Consider the following 22,445-nt stretch of genomic DNA (forward strand, 5'->3'; position numbering starts at 1 on the left):
TCAGGATAGAATTGCAGGTTCAAAGACATAGTCAGAGGGTTTGGGGGAGTCAAAGTGTAGGGGGGGAAGTCAGGAGGAACGGGGGGGGTGGTGAGGGAATCAGGAGGGTCAGAGGGAGCTGAGAGAGTCAGGGGAGAGTTGAGCATTCAAAGAATTTTGAGAAGAACCGATGGAATCATAAGTGTCACTGTGAGCTCTCGAGGTATCGATTGTTTAGTTACCTAGGAGCTAGACTGAGATTTTTCCATCAAATATTCCTTGGGTAACCAGTTGGTATCTAAATCAGAACTATTCAAAGTCTAACTCAGATTTGGAGGCTGTTTTTGGAAGGTCCCAGGGATCAGGGGAATTGCCTATTGGAATCCCAAACTTCCTGGGAAGCTCTCATGAAATCAGCGCATCGGGACTTCCAAGGGTCCCCACAAGTATCTTCACGGTGGAGTTTCCTCCGAGAATCCAGGGGCCTGAAGATCTGAGCCACAGTTCCTGGTCTGTGACTTTTCCTCAGTTCTGATGTGCAGTCATAGATCTGAAACATTCACTCTCATTTTTCTCTCCACAGAATCTGACTGACCTCCAATTATTTCCAGCATTTTCTGTTTTTTATTTCAGATTCCCAGCATTCACAGTATTTTGCTTGTGAATCCATTTTCTGCCTGATCTAAAGCTAGCCTATGGTAGTTAACCAATTTTTCTCTCTCTCTGGCCTGAATTTTATTGACTAAAATTTGTATGGGAAGGGTGGGGGAGGAGTGGAATTGTGTTGAGGTTGCGTTGTTGATTAAACTTCAAATGATGTGGAACAGGAAACAGAATCGCCTTGACTCTACCCATGTCCAATATTAACACAGGTGAGCTCAGGATCCAGCAACCAATCCACCTACAGGAGTTTGTGCTCCTGTTACTTTGTCATAATCTAAATTTACAAAATCTCTCCATGGAGACAGTGAACATCCATATCAGGGAGCAAGTATATGGCCAATGTGTTACTTTAGCCAAAGCTTCCATTCAACATGACTTCACGACATAGATTGCTCTTTGTCATTCTCATCGATAGCAATCATGATTGAGTGGCCATAGAGTTAGCTTCCCATAGAAATGAGAAAATTATTGTACAGAAGGAGGCCATTCAGCTTTGGGCGACACAGTAGTTAGCACTGCTGCCTCACAGTGCCAGGAACCCGAGTTCAATTCCAGCCTCGGGTCACTATCGGTGCGGAGTCTGCACATTCTCCCCATCTGCATGAGTTTCCTTCGGGTGGTCCAGTTGCTTTCCACAGTCCAAAGGATGCGGGTTAGGTTGATTGGCCATGCCAAATTGCCCTTACTGTCAGGGGGATTAGCAGGGTGAATGTGTGGGCCTGAGTGAGATTGTGGTTGGTACAGACTTGATGGACCGAATGGCCTCCTTCTATGCTGGAGGGATTTTATGATTCTGTTCTATGATTCTAACCCATGTGTCTCTGCCAGATGAAAATCCAGACTGATCCCACTTCAAGTTTTTGACATGTCACCCCCTAGGTTATGACACTTCAGAAAGTCCAAGAAATTTTTAAATGCAACAAGTATTTCTGCCTCCACCATCTTTTCAAACAGTGAGTTGCAGAGCCCCATCACCCGCTTTGTGAAAAATAATTCTCCTCAATCCTTCTACCATTTGCTTTAAATAAGATCCCCTTGGTTATTGACCTCTGTGCAAGAGAAATAAATATATTCTCTCCACTCTAACTAGGCCTCTCCTAATTATATACACTTGAATTAAACTTCCTCTCAGCCTCTTCTGGACCAAAGAAATTAACCCAACCTATGCAATCTCTCCTCATCGCTAAAATTCTCTGTTCCTGGCAATGTCTTTGTCAATTTCTTCTGCCCCTTCTCTAATGCAATCACGTTTTTCATGTAATGTGGTGAGCAGGACTGTGTGCAATATTGCAGTTTACAATCAAACTGGTTATTACACTGTTGTAAAATAATTCCCAACTCTTATACCCTCTGCCAAGACTAATAAAGGAAATATCCCATATGCACTCTTAAACACTTTGTCTACCTGTCCTGTTACTTTCAGAGATCTGAGGACATTTACTCAAAGGTCTCTCTATCCTACATTTTCTCTTGCCTTGTCCACCTTTCACAGATTCATTACCTTACACTTCTCCAGATTGAATTCCACATGTCACTTATCTACTGACCAGTCCATTGATATCTTCCTGCAATCTACAGCATTTGTCCTCTCTATTAACTGTTTGGCCCTTTTTTATCATCTGCAGACTTCTTAATCATGACAGACCTGTAATTCTAAATCACTGAAATATACCATGAACAGCCAGGGATCTAAACAGCCCTTTCCAAACATCTGTTGGTCAGCTTACTGTTAGTGGGCCAGTTTTGGATCCAACTTACAACCTCCCTCTGGATTTCATGGGCATGATCTTATCACCCATTCATGCCATGCTCCTGCTACAGCCTAGATGGAGATTTTGACGACAAGCCAAATTTCCATTCACTGCAGTGGGATGGGAAAATCTCACTAGCGTGAACAGTCGGAAAATTCTGGCCCATGAGTTTATAATTTTCTGACCAATCTGCCGTGCGAAAGCTTGTCAAAAGCTGTGATAAAATTCATGTTGACTAAATCAAATGTGCTGTCTTCATCGTTCCTTCTTGTTAATGCCTCAAAAAAATTGAGTCAAGTTAGTCAGCCAATGTAGCCTGTGTAATACCAACTGCAATCTATGCCAGTGAGACATAGAAGAGAACGGCAAATGTGTCACATAAGTTGGATGTCTTTCACTAGTGTTGCCTTATGTAAGATCCTGAGTATCACACAGAACAGCAGCTTCACCAATGAAGAAGTACTACAGAGTGCCTGTGGAACATCATGATGGAGACACAACTAAGACTGCCAGGGCATGAATTTTACCCCATGGATATAGCAATGGAATGGACAGTGTCAAATGGAAGAAGATGGAGCTGGCCAAAGAAGTCCTTGTAAAGTATATTGAAGAGGATCTCCAAGAGTCAAGGACTAAATCCCTGGCTGGAGAGAAAGATATTGTGATGAGCAGTGGCAATGATGAAGTCTTGCTGTCCATTGTTTCACATAGGACTGGAAGAGCTAAGTCTAAATAAATAAGTCAGACATGACCTTCCTTTACCAAATCCATACTGACTGCCCTTGATTAATTTGCCCTTCTCTAATTGCTGATTTATTCTGTTCCCCAGAATATTTTCCAATAATGTGCCCACCATTGAGGTTAGGCTGACTGTTCCCTCCATTTTTCAACAACATTCAACATTAATAGCCCTCCAATTTGCCTGTGCCAGATCTGCAGCCAGAGAATTGGAAACCAATGGTCAGAACCCTCACCATTTCTTCCCTTGCCTTTCTTAGATGTTTGGAATATATTTTGTCCAGGCTGGAGATTTATTCATTTTAATTGCTAAGCACCTTAACATTTCCTTTCTTATTTTGTGTATGAAGAACAACAGCCACATTTTCTGCATCTACACACAAGTTATCTTTTTGATCTCTAATTTGTCTTATTCTTTCCTTAGCTGTCCTCTTACTTTTTATGTGCTTATTAAATATTTTTGGGTTTTCGTTTACTTGCTGGTATTTTTTCACATCTTTGCATTGCTTTCTGAACTTGCTTTACAATTTCACCCCTGCACTTTCTATACTCCTCTAGGCTTTCTGCAGTATTGAGCTTCTGGCTTCTAACACATGCTTCCTATTTTTTCCTTGTTGTACTCTTTATTTTAGAACATAGAACACTACAGTACAAACAGGCCCTTCGGCCCACAAATTGCGCTGATATAACAGGCTGAAGTTGCAGCAGGAGACCTGTACCTGCCATGTTATGATAAATGTAAAAGATGGGCCCTGAAGTTCAATGAAGATTCTGCTGGTCTCTGGAGAGAAATCAGCAGAACTCATGGACATTTTCGGGGCTGTGATGTACATCAGTAGCAAAGCAAAAGTATATGATATCCTAGTGATGCCATATGATGTTACATAGTTTCAGAATGGGCATTATGGTACAGTGACATAATGTACCATTGTTCAGTGCTAAGGCTGCTACCAACTTTATTTCTTCTTTCAGCTCAATTGACCGTGAAAGTTGTCAGCGAACTTTTCCATCTCTCTCGTTTAATTTTCCTAAAGAACTGCCTTGCTTTGCATTTACTAAATAGCTTGAAAATTACACAGTGATGACTTTCATAAGCCACTCAAGTATTACTCTCAGTACACATTACGTGAAGTTGATTGCCTGCAGCCTAAGTACCTTCTTTGTCCTTCAACTCAGGTTCTCCTCACATTAGCTTCTTCACCTGCATAGCTGACAGGGAGGTTTCAGACCATTTGTGTTATTCTTAAAGATGCCTTCTTGTGTTTTTGGTGCTCTCTGGATGTAACCCTTGCTCATAAGGGTTCTATTCTTGTCGCCTAGTTGGTCTGAAGTTTAAGAATTGTTCAGTCCTTATTTCCTCAATGCCATGGCAAGGAAACAACTTCCTAATGTGACATTAGTTTTCTTGTTCTGGTTATTGTTTTTTGGGCTGTCCACAAATGAAGCATCTCCTTCTCACTAGTTTTGAGATAAGAAACTGAAGTTTCCATTCATGTTGATGATGCTGTTGTACACTCCATTTCTAACAATGAATGTCCTACGTTATATATTAACCGTCTTGTTGATAAACATTGCACTTGTACTGGTTTCCGAAACAAAGACTTGGGGCAAAGAATTGCTGCTTCACTGATTTACTTATGAGTTTTAAGGAAACGAGCAATGTTCTGGTACTGAGCTTTGAACTTTGGTTGCTGGAGGAGAGTTGTCTCAGAATTGTGCCAAAAGATTTGACGTTATTTGAAAAGGTGAGAGAATGAGCATGATGGCACAATGGTGAGCACTGCTGCTTCACAGTGCCAGAAATCCGGGTTCAATTCCGGCCTCGGGTCGCTGTCTGTGCAGAGTTTGCATGTTTTCCCTGTGTCTGCATGGGTTTTCTCTGGGTGCTCCGGTTTCCTCCCACACTCCAAAGATGTGCGGGTTAGGTTGATTGGCCATGTGAAATTGACCCTAGTGTCAGGGGGATTAGCAGGGCAAATATGTGGGGTTATGGGAGTAGGGCCTGGGTGGGATTATGGTTGGTGCAGATTTGATGGGCCAAATGGCCTCCTTCTGCACTGTAAGGATTCTAAGATTCTATCTCCTCTCCACAAAAGGAAAATCCTTCACTCCACTGTCCTTGCAAACCACCACTCTAACTTCAACCGCCTAGCCTCTCTAATGCACCTGAATGTGCTATTGCCTCCCAAAACTGTTTCCAGAGCTCCATACTTGAATGCCTGTAATGAGGTTCCCACTCTGCCACAGTTCCAAGACATCTATTATCAAATGACATTCAATGTGACCATAGCGTAAATAAACATTGCCTCCTCATACATCTCGCCCTCTCTCCTGCCTTTGAAATGGTTGTCCACATGTCCTCCTCCTTCTCCATTTGCATGGGACTACAGTTGCTTGCTCCATTCTTATTTATCAAATTGTACTTGAAAATCACTTGCCATGGCTTCTCTTCCAGCTCCAGAAAAGTTACCTCAGTCATTCCCCATGGATCTACCCTTGGCCCTTCTAGTTCTCATTTAGATTTTAGCCCCTTCCAATATTTAATTTTCACATGTAAGCTGACGGTGCCAGCTCTACTGCATCAACATCTCACAACCCTACTACTATTTTTGCAAGATTTTGCCAGCTGCCAGGTGATAGGCTAGGGCCAATAAACAGCGAAGCTGCAGTTATATGGCTCTCTGATGCAGTGCAGCCAACAGGCTGTTTTATCAGGGTCCAGAATAGGTCCTGTTTGGCTGCCTGCCAACAGGAGGCCAACTGAAAGTCAATTTGAATATTTATCAGCCCAACTGATTACTATTTACCCATTTACCTGAGCCATTGGCATTTTGCCAGTGATGGGATAAGCCTCTGCTGTGTGGAAAGGCTGCAGCCTGCCCATACAAGCTTTCTGGAGGAGATATCACATTCGGACTCTGCATGGCCCAAGGAGGAGTATTCCTGTTGGCAATGGTTGCCCCTGAGGTCTCAGTGCTGGAGGGTTCATTCCCCAGATCCCCAGTGCCTGCCTGTCTGGCCCCATCAGAAAAACGACTTGTCTTCCCCTAGACGCAAGGGGAGATCACAAAATGGAGGTGCCCTCTCATTCTCCTAGTTGCCTTAACAACCACCATCATTCTCAGCAGCATGGAGAACCAGTCCCCTTAAAGGATAGCAGACTCAGTGGCAACCACTTAAGAGGTGGCTGCTGGGGAAATTGCTGCTTTGGCCCCACTGCCCACCTGTATATGTTCAAAATCTGTATTTGGTCCTGATGTCAGAGCTTACCCCCTGCCAGTTGGTTTTCATGAGTCCTTAGACAACTTTAAATTATCTTGTCAGCTGGTCACCTGAGATGATTTTTTAAACCTAGATTCCCCTCCTCGTCATTGCCACCTAGTGAAAAACGACCACCCCCCTCCACCACACAATACAGTAGGAGCTTCATTTCAAGGTGATTAGGGGAGCTGGAATGGAATTGGGTCTGTCACCTCTGGATGTACATTGGAGATGGCTACAATGGCTGCAGAGTGCTGAGGCAGGCTGGTTAACAGGTCTGCTTCAGTTCTATGGAAATTCATCCCAATCCTTTGCAAATATTTTAGGTCTTCCTTCCCCCTAACACGCTGCCCATGCACCATCCATGCCAATTCATGTCACATCATGCCCCAACCCCCATTACCATACATGCTAAGTCATACCACCTACCTTCCTGCCCAAGGTTCCTCATTCCATCCACGCCGACCCATGCCTCCCCAAGCACCCAGCCCCATAGCTCTTCATATCCCAGCAATTCAAGCAAATCCACCTAAAACCCATTGCCCTATACCTTCCATGTCGATTCACCCAATATCCACTGTGGACAGACGTCCAGAGCCACGCTGAAATCGAATAAAATAGACTTCTAAATATCTACAGCCCTTGCGATATTAAAAAGCAATTTCATTTATGAAAGCCCATTCAAAAAATTTAAATCCACTCTAATATTTAACCTGTTATAAAAGCACAGACTTACATTCATAAGTGCACTTCAAACATAATTAAGCTGTTAATAACCTCTTTGTGCTGTCAATAAAACTATGACTGGAGGAGCCATCACCTCACCTCATATTGATCATTTGTGGAAATCAGCCAAGAATTAACAATGACATAATGATGGTCCTGAGGGAAATGTCAACAAACAGTTATTGTAACTACTAGACCAGATTTTATTTTACTTCTCATGAACACAAACAGCCTATTTTTAAAAGGTTGGGGATTTAAATAACTTCACAGCTTGACAGTTCAACAGACTATACACGCCCTTCAAAAACGTTGGGAACTGTTTGAACTCAGCATTGAATTCAAATAATCCTGTTGAGTTTGGGTTTCTCTCAAGTGTAAGTCACACCCTGCCTCCTTTATTGCTAAAATTAGAATATTTCCTAAATGGGATGGGGATTTCCAGATCCCGGTCTTACCTGCCATTTGGAAAGTTCAATGGCGTCTCCGCAACTCTGTAAAAATACATGCTTAGGAGTTTGGCACTTTGAATGCTTTCTACACAACTTACATCAGAATCAACCTTTTGTGTTAAGATTCAGGTAAAGAAGTTTGGGGTTACCTACCAGTCCCTGGAGATTGTCTATCCTTTCTCGCTGATGATATGGATTTTCAAGATCAAATATCTAACAAGCTTTAATCTGTGACCACAGCCCAGGATAATTCATGGCTCTGCAGACTTGACCTCCATAAATGTCTGTCCTGTAATGTCAGTTTTTCAGTCCGAGGTGTGCCCTGCATGGGCTGGATGTAGATAAAAACTGAGCCCATTTGAGATGTTGATGATTCACAGTGAAGTCCCTGTGCCTCAGAGGAGATGTCATTGACTTGTCCAGTGAGTGGGAGCTCTGTCAGTGTGGTCCAACTGTTAGCTGAAATGAAACAGATGGTCCATCACAGGCTTTTCTTAGGAAAAAATTGTCATTGTTGATGCTTATTCACAGTGTACTGTGCTGAAGCACTGAAAGCAAGGCTTCACAAAACATATCCATGGAGATGACATTGTCCTGTCACCACAAACTGGTACGGATATTCTGTAGTAATATTGTCAGCTACTGAGTCTCAGTGAATGAACAATGAACAGTGCCATGATCATTAGCACATCCACTTGTCATCTGACCGTACATCTGTAAGAATGTGCCCACACTGTTGACCCTTGACCAGGTCTCTCGCAGCTGCACATTGCCATCGCATAACTGTGTGACGAAGAGAGAGGAAACCAGTAGGGTTGTGAGCAATTGGGGACCACAGCCTGCTAAAAACCTTGGAGTGTCAGCCACAACTTACATGCCATCAAAAGTTGCCATTTTCTTCACCATGCCCTGGGCTGTGGTCCCAACTGTGAGATTGCCCACCCCATTCCAGGGCTGTCTGATTTTTGAGATTGCTGTTAAACAGTGAGGGCTGGCTCCTGAGCCTACACATGGCACTCCTGAGCTGGTCAGCTCCATTGTGGAGATAGGCATGTTCTACTCTGCTGCATTTTGCATGAAGTCAGGCCTGGTTTTTAAAGACTTTTGTTTCACTGTCCTTCAAAGGAGTGGTGAACCCTAACCTGCCTGTGGGAACCTACACCAAGCTCTGCCCTTCCACCCTTCCCATATGGCCTCTTATGCCAAGCAATGACATTTTCATGCCCATTGACCCTTTCCAATGGACCCTATAGTGTAAAATCTTATTTATTAGTCAAAGGTAAGGCTTACATTAAGATTGCAATGAACTTACTGTGAAATTCCCCCAGTCGCCACACTCTGGTGCCTGTTTGTGTCAAAGCACCTAACCAGCATGTCTTTCAGACTATGGGAGGAAACTGGAGCACCCAGAGGGAACCCATGAAGACTCAGGGAGAATGTGCAAATTCCACACAGGCAGTGACCCAAGCCGGGAATCGAACCCAGGTCCCTGGCACTGTGAGGCAGCAGTGCTAACCATTGTGCCACCATGCTGGCCCCAAGTAGAATGCATTCACAAAAGTTTTCAAAAAAAGTAATCCATTCGTAACTTTATCCTTTGTTGAAAAAAATCTCTGCACTACAAGCAAATAAAAGTATCAATCATCCAGGCCATTTAGATCATAGATCATAGAACACTACAGTGCAGAAAGAGGCCCTTCGGCCTATCGAGTGTGCACTGAACACAATTACACCCAGGCCCTACCCCCATATCCCTACACTTTATACCCACTAAGCCCTCTAACCTCCGCTACCCTGGACACTAAGGGGCAATTTCTTAGTATGGCCAATCAACTTAACCTGCACATCTTTGGACTGTGGGAGGAAACCGGAGAACCCGGAGGAAACCCATGCAGACACGAGGAGAATGTGCAAACTCCACACAGACAGTGACTCGAGCTGGGAATCAAACCCAGGATCCTGGAGCTGTGAAGCAGCAGTGCCAACCACTATGCTACCATGTTTAGAGTATGAATAACAAAATCAAAGCCTTTGTAACCATTTAGCTTGTGTAAACAAATAATTGACAGCAGAAATCAGAGAGTTTGAGCTGTCAATCAAAAAAAGTTGCATCCTTCCAGCCATTTAAATGACTACCTGGGTTCTCAGCCAAACCTCAGTATGTATGCTTGGCTAAGAGTGCAGATAACTGTTGCAATAGTGAAACACCTGCTCCCCAGAGGAAACATTGTGCAGCCAGAGGTTCAGATCTGAAATACCAACTTTAAAAATAAATCTGAACTGGAAGGTGAGTTTCATTGACAGTTGTTGTGCTGTTGCTTCTGATCTAGGGAAACTTTGTGATTCCAAACTTTTAAAAAATATCAGAAAACATGAAGCTGCCGAAACATCAGTAGCAGCCTGAAGGAATACCTTATAAATGTTCAGAGCTGATTCTCGATGTCAGAAGGGTCAGTTATAGAGGTAAATAACTTCATTGGAGAGTAGATTTAGTAGGAGTGTAACACAAAAACAATTGCTGGGTCAATCTCCTGGAATTCCCTCCCAAACGACTGTGTATCAATCCACAGCACATGGACTGCAGTGATTCAAGAAGGCAGCTCACCACCACCTTTTCAAGGGCAACCAGGGATGGGCAATAGATGCTGGCAATAAATGCCCCACGAATGAATTAAAAAAGAACACAAGCCTGCCCCTACTATGTGAGGATAAAATCATGTCCTGCATTTCTCTTAGTTTGAAGTTTATAGATTATTTATCATTTGAACAGAGACAAATGGTATACATAGGCCCCTCATGTATGAAATGGATTCCCCTCACACACAAACAGCCTGTTTCTTTTTAATACAAACATTACCCGAATAATTATCCGCAGCACTAGGTTCGATTTTCGGCTCGGGTTACTGTCTGTATGAAGTTTGCACGTTCTCTCCGTGTCTGTATGAGTTTCCTCTGGGTGCTCTGGTTTCCTCCCGTAGTCCAAAGATGTGCAGGTTAGGTTGATTGGCCATGCTAAATTGTCCCTTAGTGTGAGGGGGATTAGCTAGGGTAAACTAGCATGGGGTAACAGGGATACGGCCTGGGTGGGATTGTTTTCTGTGCAAATGGCCTCTTTCTGCACAGTAGGGATCCTATGATTCTAAGTTCCTCTGCAACCCTCAGCAGATGTCCTGAACCCTGGGCAGGCAACTCAGCCTTCTGGACTCTCACTCTTTTTCTGCAAAGCACAGTGACAATTCCCCTACTGTCCCATACCACAACTATCTTCCTGTTTGCCCCCCACATTTGGACTGCTATCTTTACCATGGTGCCATGGTCAACCCGTTCATCTAACTTGCAGACCTCACTTTCATCCATACAGTTTGCGAGCACCTCAAACCTGTTCAGTTAGGTCTGAGGTCTTCCACTACTATCTCCTCGGACCCTTTTCCTGTCGCATTGACATTCACATCCTCCTGTAAGTAATGTTTTTGTATTTGCCAGTCCAGACTTTCTTGACAAATAACCAAAATTATACAAAGTAAATGAAGAGAAGCTTCTATTAAGCTCAGTAAGTGCTATTGACCCATCATGGCCAATTATAAACACTACTGCTCAGGCTGTCACACCTGCTTTCAGTTTAGCTGAATTACAGCTTTAGGTTAAAAAAAATTATGTTAAGGCTAAGTATCATGTGAAGACTAACAGAAAAAATAATAACAATTTATATAGAATTTAAACAAGTCCTCACAATATCCCAAAATGCTTTATAACCATGAAGTATGTTTGAAATGGTCCATGTTGTTAGTGTTAGGCATGATGTGGAGATGCCGGTGTTGGACTGGGGTAAGCACAGTAAGAAGTCTCACAAGACCAGGTTAAAGTCCAATGTGTTTATTTGGTAGCACTAGCCACAAGCTCTCGGAGCACTCTGAAAACTTGTGGCTTGGGCTACCAAATAAACCTGTTGGACTTTAACCTGGTGCTGTGAGACTTCTCATTGTTAGTGTTAGGAACAGGAGAGAGAGAGAGAGACAGGCAAACCGCATTGATTTTCTCCCACCAACTGTCCATAAGCAGAAGGTGTTGTGGATTGTTTTCAAATTATGCTGTGGCATGTTTTTCCGAACCTTTGGTTCATGTCATCTAACTTACAAATAACTTGTAGAAAATTCACAATATGATTTCACATTCAATTTCCCACTCTACAACACACACACGCACACGTATGCACGCACTCATGCATGCACACACAAGCACACGAGTGCATCTCCCCCCCACACACACACATATGTACACTCCGTAAAGGGAGGGTGTAGACAAAAGAGCTTTACAATTATGGATTGTAACAGTACAAGAACTGCAGAAATGAATATGAGTTCACACAGTTTACAAGATTTCCAGAGTCTGAGAATTCAAACTCAGTTTAGTCCCAATGAGTTTTCTGATGAGGCTGCATTGGTTTGCAGTAGAGAGCTTAAGTCCGAGTTTGATAAATGAAAGAGTTTAAGGACTAAATTAAGGGTTAATATCTACCTAAAGTATATCTTGCTTTGATTTAGCAATTAACTAAAAGTTGCTGTTTGTGTTGGAAGAAGGTGACTTTTAGTCCAGCATTAAAACAAGGCTGATAGAGGCTTTGCCTGCAGCTGCAGCTGCAAAATTAGATAACTGGCTTAAACAGGTTTTCGGAGGCTAGATTCGGTGAATATAGAAATAGGCTATCTTAAAGTATGGTTTTGTCTGCACTGGAGTGTTGCTTTGAACTGCAGTAGAGAGCTTGAATTGGAATTTGGTAACTGAGGGAGTTCAGTGAGGAGGGAGTGAGGTGATCCTTCCCCTTTATTTCCCCCTTATTCCCATTTTCCCAGAGAGTGACAGAAATCAAAGCGAAGGGAGTAATTTAAGAGTAAGTCATAGCAGAGCAACCCAGGCATATGGAATGCTCCTCTTGTGTGATGTGGGAAGTCACAGACACTTCCAGCGTCCAGGAGCCACTTCCTGCACAGAGGGTCACCCTCCAATTACAGCTACTCAAAATCTGTATTTGGAGCTGGAGCTGCCACTGGAGTCACTGTGGAGCACCCTCAAGGATGCAAACTTCATGGATAATATGCACAGTGAGCTGCTCACACTTCAGTAATGGGTGCACAGGCAGAAAATGAATGGGTGACTGCCAGACAGAGCAAAAACACCAGGCAGGCAGGGCAGGAGTGTCCTGGTTTAATCTTCCTCTCTAACAGCTTTTCTGGTTTGGATACTACTGGATGAGGTGGTTTCTCAAGGGAATGCCGCAAGAGCCAGATTTGTGACATCACGAGTGACTTAGCTGCATGCAGGAGAGAAAGAGTGGGATAACAATAGCGATAAAGCATTCTATCGTAAGGGGAACAGCAGATGTCACACCAGGCTGCCTTCTTGCCTCCTTGGTGCCAGAGTCAAGGATGTCACTGAGTGTCTACAGAACATTCTGAAGGGGGAGGTTGAACAGTCAGAAGTTGTGGTCCATATCAGTTCCAAAGGCATAAATAAGAAGAGAGGTGCAATCCTGAAAGCAGATTATAAGGAACTAGGAAATAAATTAAAAAACAGGATCTTTTATTATTACTCCGAGTGCCATGTCTAGCAGGAGCAGAAATAGGAGAATAGACCAGATGAATGTGAAGCTGGAGAGATGGTATAGGAGGGAGAAGTTTGGATTCCTGAGACATTAAAACTAATTCTGGGGAAGATGGGACCTGAACAAACTGGATGGGTTGCAACCCAGCCTGACTAATATTCTTACAGGCACCTTTGCTTGTTCTGTTGGGGAGGGTTTAAATTAGAGTGGCAGGAAGATGGGTACCTGAGCAGGAAGACACAAGAGAGGGAAGCAAAGAGAAATGAAAGACAGAAAAGTAGAAAGCTAAATTGCAAGGCAGAAACAAAGACTCGCAACAAATAGGGCCATGACTGTAAAAATGTTGAAAAGCTAAGTCTAAAGGCACAGTAACTGAATGCATGAAGCATTTGCAATAAGGTAGATGAATTAACAGTGCAAATTGATATACACAGCTATGATATGATTGTGATTGTGTAGTCATGGCTGTAGTAACCAGGGCTGGGAGCTGAATATCCAGGTGTATTTGATATTTAGGAAGGACAGGCAGAAAGATAAAGGAGGTGGGATGATATTGTTAGTTGGGATGAAAACCGTATAATAGTGAGAGAGGATATTGGCTCTGAAAATGTAGATGTAGAATCAGTCTGGCTGGAACTAAGAAGCAACAAGAGACAGAAAACATTAGCAGATTTGTCTAAAGGCCTCCAAACAGTAGTGGTAAAGAATAAGATGAGGGTGATATGGTGGTTAGCACTGCTCCCTCACAGCACCAGGACCTGGGTTTGATTCCCAGCTTTGGTCACTGAGTGGAGTCTGCACGTTCTCCAGGGGTCTGCATGGGTTTCCTCTAGGTGCTCTGGTTTCCTCCCATAGTCCGAAAGATATGTTGGTTCGGTACATTGACCATGCTAAATTCTCTAAGGTGGCATTATACAGGAAATTAGAGATGCATGTAATATGAGTGCTACAGTAATCATGGTACTTTAATCTACATATAGTTGGACAAACGAAATTAGCATTAATATTGTGATCAATTAATTCCTGGAGTGTGTACCTGATGATATTTTAGACCAGTATGTCGAGGAACCAGCTAGGGAAAATTCTATCCTAGATTTGGTATTATTTAATGGCCATAAGTCTAGGAGTAGAAGGAGCAAAAGGTCTGTGCAATGGGCTGTAAGATTAGGCTCCTAGACTTATGGCCATTAAATAATACCAAATCTAGGATAGGATTTCCCTAGCTGGTTCCTCGACACATTGGTCTAAAAAATTATCAGGTACAAAGGAGCAAAAGGTCTGTGCAATGGGCTGTAAGATTTCACACTGAGCTCCTGTTGGGAGCTTTCAGAGCAAAGGGCCAATCCTGTAGTCATGTGACTTGTTGCAGTTTGTTTTTGCTTCAACCAAAAATCCATTTTTAAAACGTGGTAAAAGAATAAAGTGTTGGATTTCTTTTCATGTCATTGAAACCCAACAGTAATTAGGCAAACCAGCGGCAGACCATTTATAAATTGCATAAATAAGAAATGAATCATTGATGAGAAGATTTTCATTTTACCACTGCTTGTTGAGAAAGAAGGACTGCACAGAGTGCTGGCGTGGTAATGAACCCTTTTAAGGGGTGAGGTTTCAGAGGGTCATGTGACACATTTGGCCAATTGGGCTGAAGCGTGTGAATCTGGGGCTAAGCGTGGGCTCTCTCAGGCAGTTTAGAGTCTGGAGTCGAAGTAATTGGTAGCAACTTTCTCACTCTCTGTAAGTAATTATTTTTGTTCATAAATAGTCCACTTGGTGGTCACCACTCTTTCCAAGATATTACAGCTAAAAACTGCAGCTAAACTTTTTTTATGTCACATGAGCAGACAGGCAGAATCTCCAAATAACACGTTAGTGATTCAGTTCGTTCATCTTTATTTTCCTGCTCTCTCCTCCCCTCCATCTTTCCCTTTTACAGTTCGCCACTAATGAAACAATGCTGCCTGCAGCATGGAGATGGACTTTCTTTTTTTGTACAGAACCAATCGACGAAATATAAAACAAGACCTGGAAGATTTTCTTGCAATCTGGTTTGCAAACATCAAATCTTTCCCCCCAAAATCTGAATTTACTGTCAGTGTGTACATATAATGTCATGTGCAGAATGCTTTAATGAGGTATTCGTCAGACCAGTGTTATCATTAACTGAGCTAATGGGTTATTTTCCTGTCAAATTAACAGGATTGCATAATGCTGTAAAAAAATAAAATTAGTAATCTCTGCTTTGCTTCATAGTTGCTGTGGAATCATGTATGTGGCACAGACAAACTGACACTGTCTAGTGTCACAAGTAGGCTTACATTAACACTACAATTAAGTTACTGAAAATCCCCTAGTCGCCACATTCCGGCACCTGTTCGGCTACACTGAGGGAGAATTTAGCATAGACAATGCACCTAATCAGCACGCCTTTTGGACTGTGAATGGAAACCGGAGCACCTGGAGGAAACCCACGCAGACATGGGGAAAATGTGCAGACTCCACACAAACAGTGACCCAAGCCAGGAATCGAACCCGGGTCCCTGGCGCTGTGAGACAGCAGTGCTAATATATTGTTTCTGCCTTTCAGATGATATTTGTAACCAGATACCAACAGTGGCTGTTATCATTTTACTAGGACCTTTCTGTTGTTGTTAGCTGATTTGATTGGTGAATCTTGAAAGGGGAATAAAAAAACATGATAATTGAGGGGTAGGGTTAAGGAGCTTTGGGGATAAGGGGCCTGAAAACAGAAGAAGAACCAGAGCCATGATTTCCCTCCCTGGCCCTGCACGATGATGGAGGTGACACTGTCACTTCACTGACCGTAAGGGGCATTGGTACAAGAGTGAGTGCAAAGAGGAGGTTGCATCATGTGGGCAGCACGAGCATGGTTAAACACAATGTCATGCATCGGAGAGTGCTCTCACAATGAAACGGGTTAGACTGAATAATTACGTTTTTGTGTCTCACACAGATCCCAGCTTGCCTCTCTACCTGGCCACTCATCGAATGCAGTGAATGTGTAAGCCGTGTCTTCGCCAAGACAGTGTGCCATTTCCCTCAGTAACCTGGGTCACTCTGCTCAAAGGATGAGCATTGATGTCCATGGAATACATGAGGAGTTGTGTACCTTGAACAGGACAGTCACACTGTTGATACTGTGGTTGCTGGAATGGAAGACTGCTGCACATCATCAGCCAGCCCCACCAATCCTGTGGAGGCAATTCAAGAGGGTGAATGTAGAGAGAGCTTCTCAGCACCCTCATCTTCTTCCACTTCGCCAAAGCCCGCATCTGTTGCACAGGTGCCAGTGACCACAGCTATCCATGCAGAGGCCACAGTCCCCAGTGGGTACCTATTATGACGAGGCTGGCTGCCATGTTCTTCATTGCTGTATAGAATGAGATGTCAGCAGCCTGCCTCCTCCAAGGCAACACTTTGGAGGAGTGTGTGTGCATGCAAGGCTCCACCTCACCTAGAGCACTAATTGTTCACAGTGGTTACACATTTTAGATTATATATATCATATTTCAGCACTTTTTGAATATATTTACACACATTGGTAGGTGACTCAGTGTTTCTTTGTGCACTCAGAAAGCATCACACCTCAACATGCCATTCATCCTTCAGGAAATATTGGTAACCCCATGACTTTGGCAGCATTCACATTCAAGGTGGCAGAAGATGTATGTGTGAGGAAAGCAGAGGTTTATGAAAGCCTGGAATATTGCATATTGCACCCACCCCAGTAACTAGACCATTGGCTGGAGTGGATGGTGCACAAATTTGTTTAAAGAGCCATTGTTGCAGAATAGTGGGCTCATCTTTTGTAAGAGGCCTCATTTGCATGTATATTTGAACATACAATCCTATCAGTGTGATTAGGGTTTAAGATCTTGGATCATATCACTCAGCATTGTGGGCATGGTTTGATTATGGACAAGGTGGATGATTTGGCACCTCATTCACAGGCACTGGCATTTATGCAAGGGGTAGGGTTGTCAAGGACATCTTACCATGCGTGTTTGCAATATGATGAGGTACGTACAGGTTATGACGGTGAGGGTTGCAGCCGTTTCAATGTACCTGAGTCAAAGTCATTGATGTTGATTCTCTCCCTTGTGGCAATGGTCATTCCCCTGAGTGACTGTTATGTCAATGCAAAAGGCCCTTTAATTGGAAGTTGCTCACTAGAGACTGGCTGATAGCAAGTGTGTGATAGGAGGACCATGTGTGAATTTGCACAGAGTCAGCTCTGGCTACATGGCCATTCCTCTTAGCTGCCCTCCCATTGGTAGCCTCATCAACCTCCCCTTCTTTAGAGGTTGGGTTCATGTCGCACTGTCTGTAACCCCCATGACTTGCCTGAGTTTGCAAAACCTCACTTACTGTACTGTCTGGAGACAATACACATCTCTTTAACCTGTGCTCAATACTCCTTCCGCTCACATTGTTGGCCACTTTAAGACTTGAATAGCAGGTTAGATGTAAAGATTGGCATTCTAATCAGTAACCTGTAAACTGTCTGTGCTGTTATATGCTCTGTCTGAGGCCAGTACTCTCCATTCACCTGACGAAGAGGGAAACCTCGAAAGCTTGTGAGTTTACTATCAAATAAATCAGTTGGACTTAAACCTGGTGTTGTCAGACTTCTTAATGTGTTTACAGAATCTTTACAGTGTAGAAGGAAGCCATTCAGTCTAACAAATGCTTATGGCTCTCTGAAAAATCATTCTACCTCATCCCACTCCCCTGCCTTATCCCCATTCTTTCTTTTCAGATAACAATCCATTCCCCTTTAAATATCTCAATTGAATCCGTCTCTGTCAGCCTCTTAGGAAGTTCATTCCAGACTCCAACCACTTTAGGATTTTATAAAGGACAAAACTACAACTCCCACCTGAAGTTATGTCAATGTGCTGACCACATAATGTAATTATGAAAAGCACAGTTTTATTTGCTTGTGTGACATTTGCCTATAACTGTCCTGCATGAGGTGCAAAAAGCATGAAATCTAGGCTTAAATCTTCCCTAATGCCAGCCCGGATTCCAAGCTCTGCTTGCCACATTATAGGAAGGATGTGGTTGCACTGGTGGGGGCACAGAGGAGATTCACTAGGATGCTGCCTGGGATGGAGCATTTAAGTTATATAGAGGGGTTGGGTAGACTTGGATTCCTTTCGTTGGAGCAGAGAAGGTTGAGGAGTGACCTGGTCGAGCTGTACAAGATTATGAGGGACATGGACAGAGTGGATTCCTCTTCGTTGAAGGGTCAGGCAGAAGGGGACATTGGTTCAAGTTGAGGGGCAGGAGGTTTAGGGGGTAAAGTGAGAAAAAGCATTTTTACCCAGAAGGTGGTAATAGTCTGGATTGTGTTGTCTGGGAGGGTGGTAGAAGCAGGTTGCCTCAAGTGTTTTAAGAAGTACTTGGCTGAGCACTTGGCATTTCATAACATTCAAGCCTTTGGGCCAATTGCTGGGAGATGAGGTTGGATGGGAGTTCAGGTGTTTCTCTTGTGTTGATGCAGATTCGATGGGATAAAGGGCCTCTTCTGCACTGTATGATTCTATGAAGTCAATGAATGAGCTTCCAAATTCACTACATAAAATGGAGCAGGGAGAATATGAAACATTTCAGTGAAAATTTCCTTTTCCAATTTCATTCAAAGCATTTTGTTGTGTTACTTGACTTCACAATCCCCTTGTCTCCAGGTTTCTTCAGGTTTGTTCCCTTTTTGGCTGCTGAATGTTGGACCCTGTGGCTGGCAGCTTTTCCTGGGGTGGCTTCAACATTAAGTACAATAGGGCAGAATTTCCCCTTACCCAGGTGACCTGTTACTGACCCTGGAAAAGCATCAACTTTATTGAACACCAATAAAAGTACTCTGAATTGTACAGGGTTGAAAAAATCCCATGCAATTTGTACAGTTTGGAAATTACAAATCAATAATAAATTAAGATATAACGACACCACATAAGAAAAATGAAATCAGTTACTAGGGAAGTTCATTGAAAAGTATATGTGTTGTGTTTCAGGTACAAAACTAAAAGTGAAAGGCAGGAAGGAGGATGTAAGATCAAATAGAAAGAAGCTGCAGTAATTGTCCTTTTCCTGATGCTGAATGTATAGGTTCTCTGAAGGATTTTATTCCATTCCCTTAACCCAATTCTGAGTAATTTCATTTTCATAGTGTGGCACAGTGGTTAGCATTGCTGCTTCACAGCACCAGGGACTTGGGTTCGATTCCTGGCTTGGGTCACTGTCTGTGTGGAGTCTGCACATTCTCCCCGTGTCTGTGTGGGTTTCCTCCAGGTGCTCTGGTTTCCTCCCACAGTCCAAAAGACATGGTGATTAGGGGCATTGGCCATGCTAAATTCTCCCTCAGTGTACCCAAACAGGTGTTGCAGTGTAGTGACTAGGGGATTTTCACAGTAACTTCATTGCAGTGTTAATATAAGCCTACTTGTGACACTAATAAATAAAACTAAAACAGGGGAATTACCCAATCATCACCGTTCTGGGAGGGAATATTGGTGTCACGATATCAAGCCTCATATTTATGTACTAATCGTTTTGGTCTAAGATCAGAGAGATTAAAGGGATCAAGTTCTATATGTTGTGAATGTCAATGACCCTGACTTAAGTGGTAGCATAATAGCACTCTTCTTTCAGAAAATGCAAGACATCTGGAGACTAAAGGCAAGTTTCAGTCTTTCTGGAAAAAAAAATCCCACAAGGTATTAATTTTTCCTATAAAGCTGACTCCTTTTTGCCTTCATCGTAGGTCCATATGCTGGTCAATTACCTGAACCATTGACTGGCACATGTTGCTCAATCTACAGTTAGGCATAAAAATGCAGTTTATGCCCCAAGTGTTTGTGTGTAGAAAATACTGTACTGAAAAATACCAAGAATAATTTCTTTTCTGCTGTTTGCTTCACTTGCTCTCCCTTCTTCTCCAGGGCTGTGACCTTGTGCGACTCATTTTACAACCCAAAAATATATATTTTTTGAAAGAAATAATTTTAAAATGTATTCGAGGGAAAGTGTGTGAACCAAAGTTTAATACAGAGGCATAATACTGCAGAAAAATAACATTTCCCATATTTAAAAGCAGTAGATAACAATACAATAGCTTGTTTTATTGGAAAGATATTTTCAGAAAAGTTGTATTAACATTTTACAATTATATTTAACTTTGTCAATATGCTTTTGTTCTATCCTGTTTACTGAATTATTCAATTGGATTCTGAACAGTAATAAATGAAATATCTGTACTCTTGCAGTTAGCACACAGCCAGAGAGCTGCTACTCTATTTAAAATGTTTTATTTTCTCTTTCCAGCCATTCAAAACGATTTTTACATCCATTCATCTTTTTGAGAAGTTTCAAAAATCATATTCCAAAGCTGGACAAGTGTATTAAGGAAGATGCGGAATCGACTCCAATTCCTGCTATGATCTGAAAATCAACCGTTTCCTTCATTTTTGACAAATGAACATCATTGGAGCAGTGAAAAATGTTGTAAACTCTCAGGTATAAATATCAAGTTGCAGAAAATGCACTAATCTATTAAAAATACACTGGCAATGCACCTGCGAGTCACATAGTAATATTTTGTTGTGAGTGAGGTAATTTTATGATTGGGTTGAGATTGCTTCTTTTTCAATTTTCCCTTGTACAGGCAAGGCTAGAGAATATCTCACCAAAATACAATTATCATAAGAGCTGATTTAAGTGGTATTTGCGCAAATATTGCAGCATCCTTTAGTTATAATGGTTAGATTTTTCTATTGTCTATTATCTTCAAAAATACATTTTAACTCTTACTAATCAAACAATTGAAAATTGAGTGTGCGTGGCAATTCGTTAATGGTACTTGGAATGCTGTCTATTCAAACCTAAATATTTTTGCTGATGGGGGAATTAAAGCTCATTTTGTTGCATAAATAACATGATGAATATTGGTTGGATGAATACCAGGGTGCAACAAACCTAAACTTCACCAAGCATTATGTGTTGATTCTCTAATTCTTGTAAAGGTATAAATGATCTCCATTGCAACAACTTAAATAACTTTAAAGATCTTGGCTGAGGCAACTTCATTTTTGTAGAGGAAAAATATCTTTTGTTCTTCTACCTGTGTGACATTTTAATAAAACAACTGCACTTGAGTATTTCAACCTAAATTGTTAAAAGAGTAAGCAAGATATAAACTGGCCTCCGATTATGACTGCCATATCTTTAACCATCTTTATGAAATCTCTTAAGTACTGGAAGACCTTTACAGATTTCACCTGCTTATTTCTACCACATTATTCATTCAAAGAAAGGATTTATAATGTTCAGTATTTTACATCTTCAATTCACTGTATTTCCTGAGTCAAAACAAATATTAAGAACTTAAATAAATATTGAAAATAAAGAATACACACAGCAAGACATTCAGCATGGGAAACAGAAAGCAGACAGGTTAATATTTTGAATAGAGGCCCTCGGCAAAATTTGCAACAATATTCTGTAAGTTGTCCTGGTTCACAAATGCCACCGCAGCCCCGCAAAGGGTTAACACAAACTGACATATGGGGCAAAAGTGAGTAAATTATGCGTTAGCTTGACCTTTGAATGCTAGGCTGACTACGTATGTGCCTGCTATTGCTAAAATTATATTGAGCCACTCTCCTCATCCGGATCAAAGTTCTGAAAGATTATAGAATTTATTAACAGTGCGCCAGATTTTTCAAAATAGAAAACAAATATATTGCTTTTATCATTGATTAAAGCAACACTTATTGGAGCGTTACTTCAAAAAAAAGTTCATTTTCCGAGCATGTGTTCCTTGGAGAAATGATTGTGAAACGGTTCTGCTGTACTTTTGTGGATTCTGTCTAAATTAAAGGCTGGACCACTGTAGAGAATAAATGTGCTTTAATTTCAGTGAGTGAAAAGGCGAACCCAAGCTGAACCCCCTATTGAGATTTAATTTCAAAGAATAATTCTGAGTGCTTTATTCTGTATGAGGGCTGAGCAGCAGCCATACACAAAAGCTGGACAGACTGTTGATGAATAAAAACGCCACAGTAATTTTGGATGTGAGTGCTATCTCTTTGATTACTCAAGCTCCAAGGTAGTCCATCACGCCACAATAATTCACCCGGCATTGACTCTCACCTCACAACTGCATTTTTCCCATCAGTCCGATTAGAAACAGCACTGCCCCTTATCAGATTAATCTCTTACAATTCCAAATCTGACCTCTGAATGAAAAAAAAGCCTTCT

General features: G+C 42.1%; 1 protein-coding gene across 2 annotated transcripts in view; it reads left to right on the forward strand.

Annotated features, from left to right (window-relative positions):
- spata17 (spermatogenesis associated 17) overlaps nucleotides 1-22,215 on the forward strand; it is a 276,889-nt gene extending 254,674 nt beyond the window's left edge. For both annotated transcript variants that reach the window (XM_080200544.1, XM_080200542.1), the window contains exon 10: nucleotides 20,511-22,215. In XM_080200544.1, the coding sequence (XP_080056670.1) occupies nucleotides 20,511-20,591 (81 nt within the window). In that variant the 3' untranslated portion in view covers nucleotides 20,592-22,215. The remainder of the gene's footprint in view (nucleotides 1-20,510) is intronic.
- Nucleotides 22,216-22,445: the final 230 nt, after the last annotated feature.

This window comes from Carcharhinus amblyrhynchos, chromosome 12 (genome assembly GCF_965287045.1).
Source record: "Carcharhinus amblyrhynchos chromosome 12, sCarAmb.v2.hapA, whole genome shotgun sequence".
Classification (NCBI taxonomy): domain Eukaryota; kingdom Metazoa; phylum Chordata; class Chondrichthyes; order Carcharhiniformes; family Carcharhinidae; genus Carcharhinus; species Carcharhinus amblyrhynchos.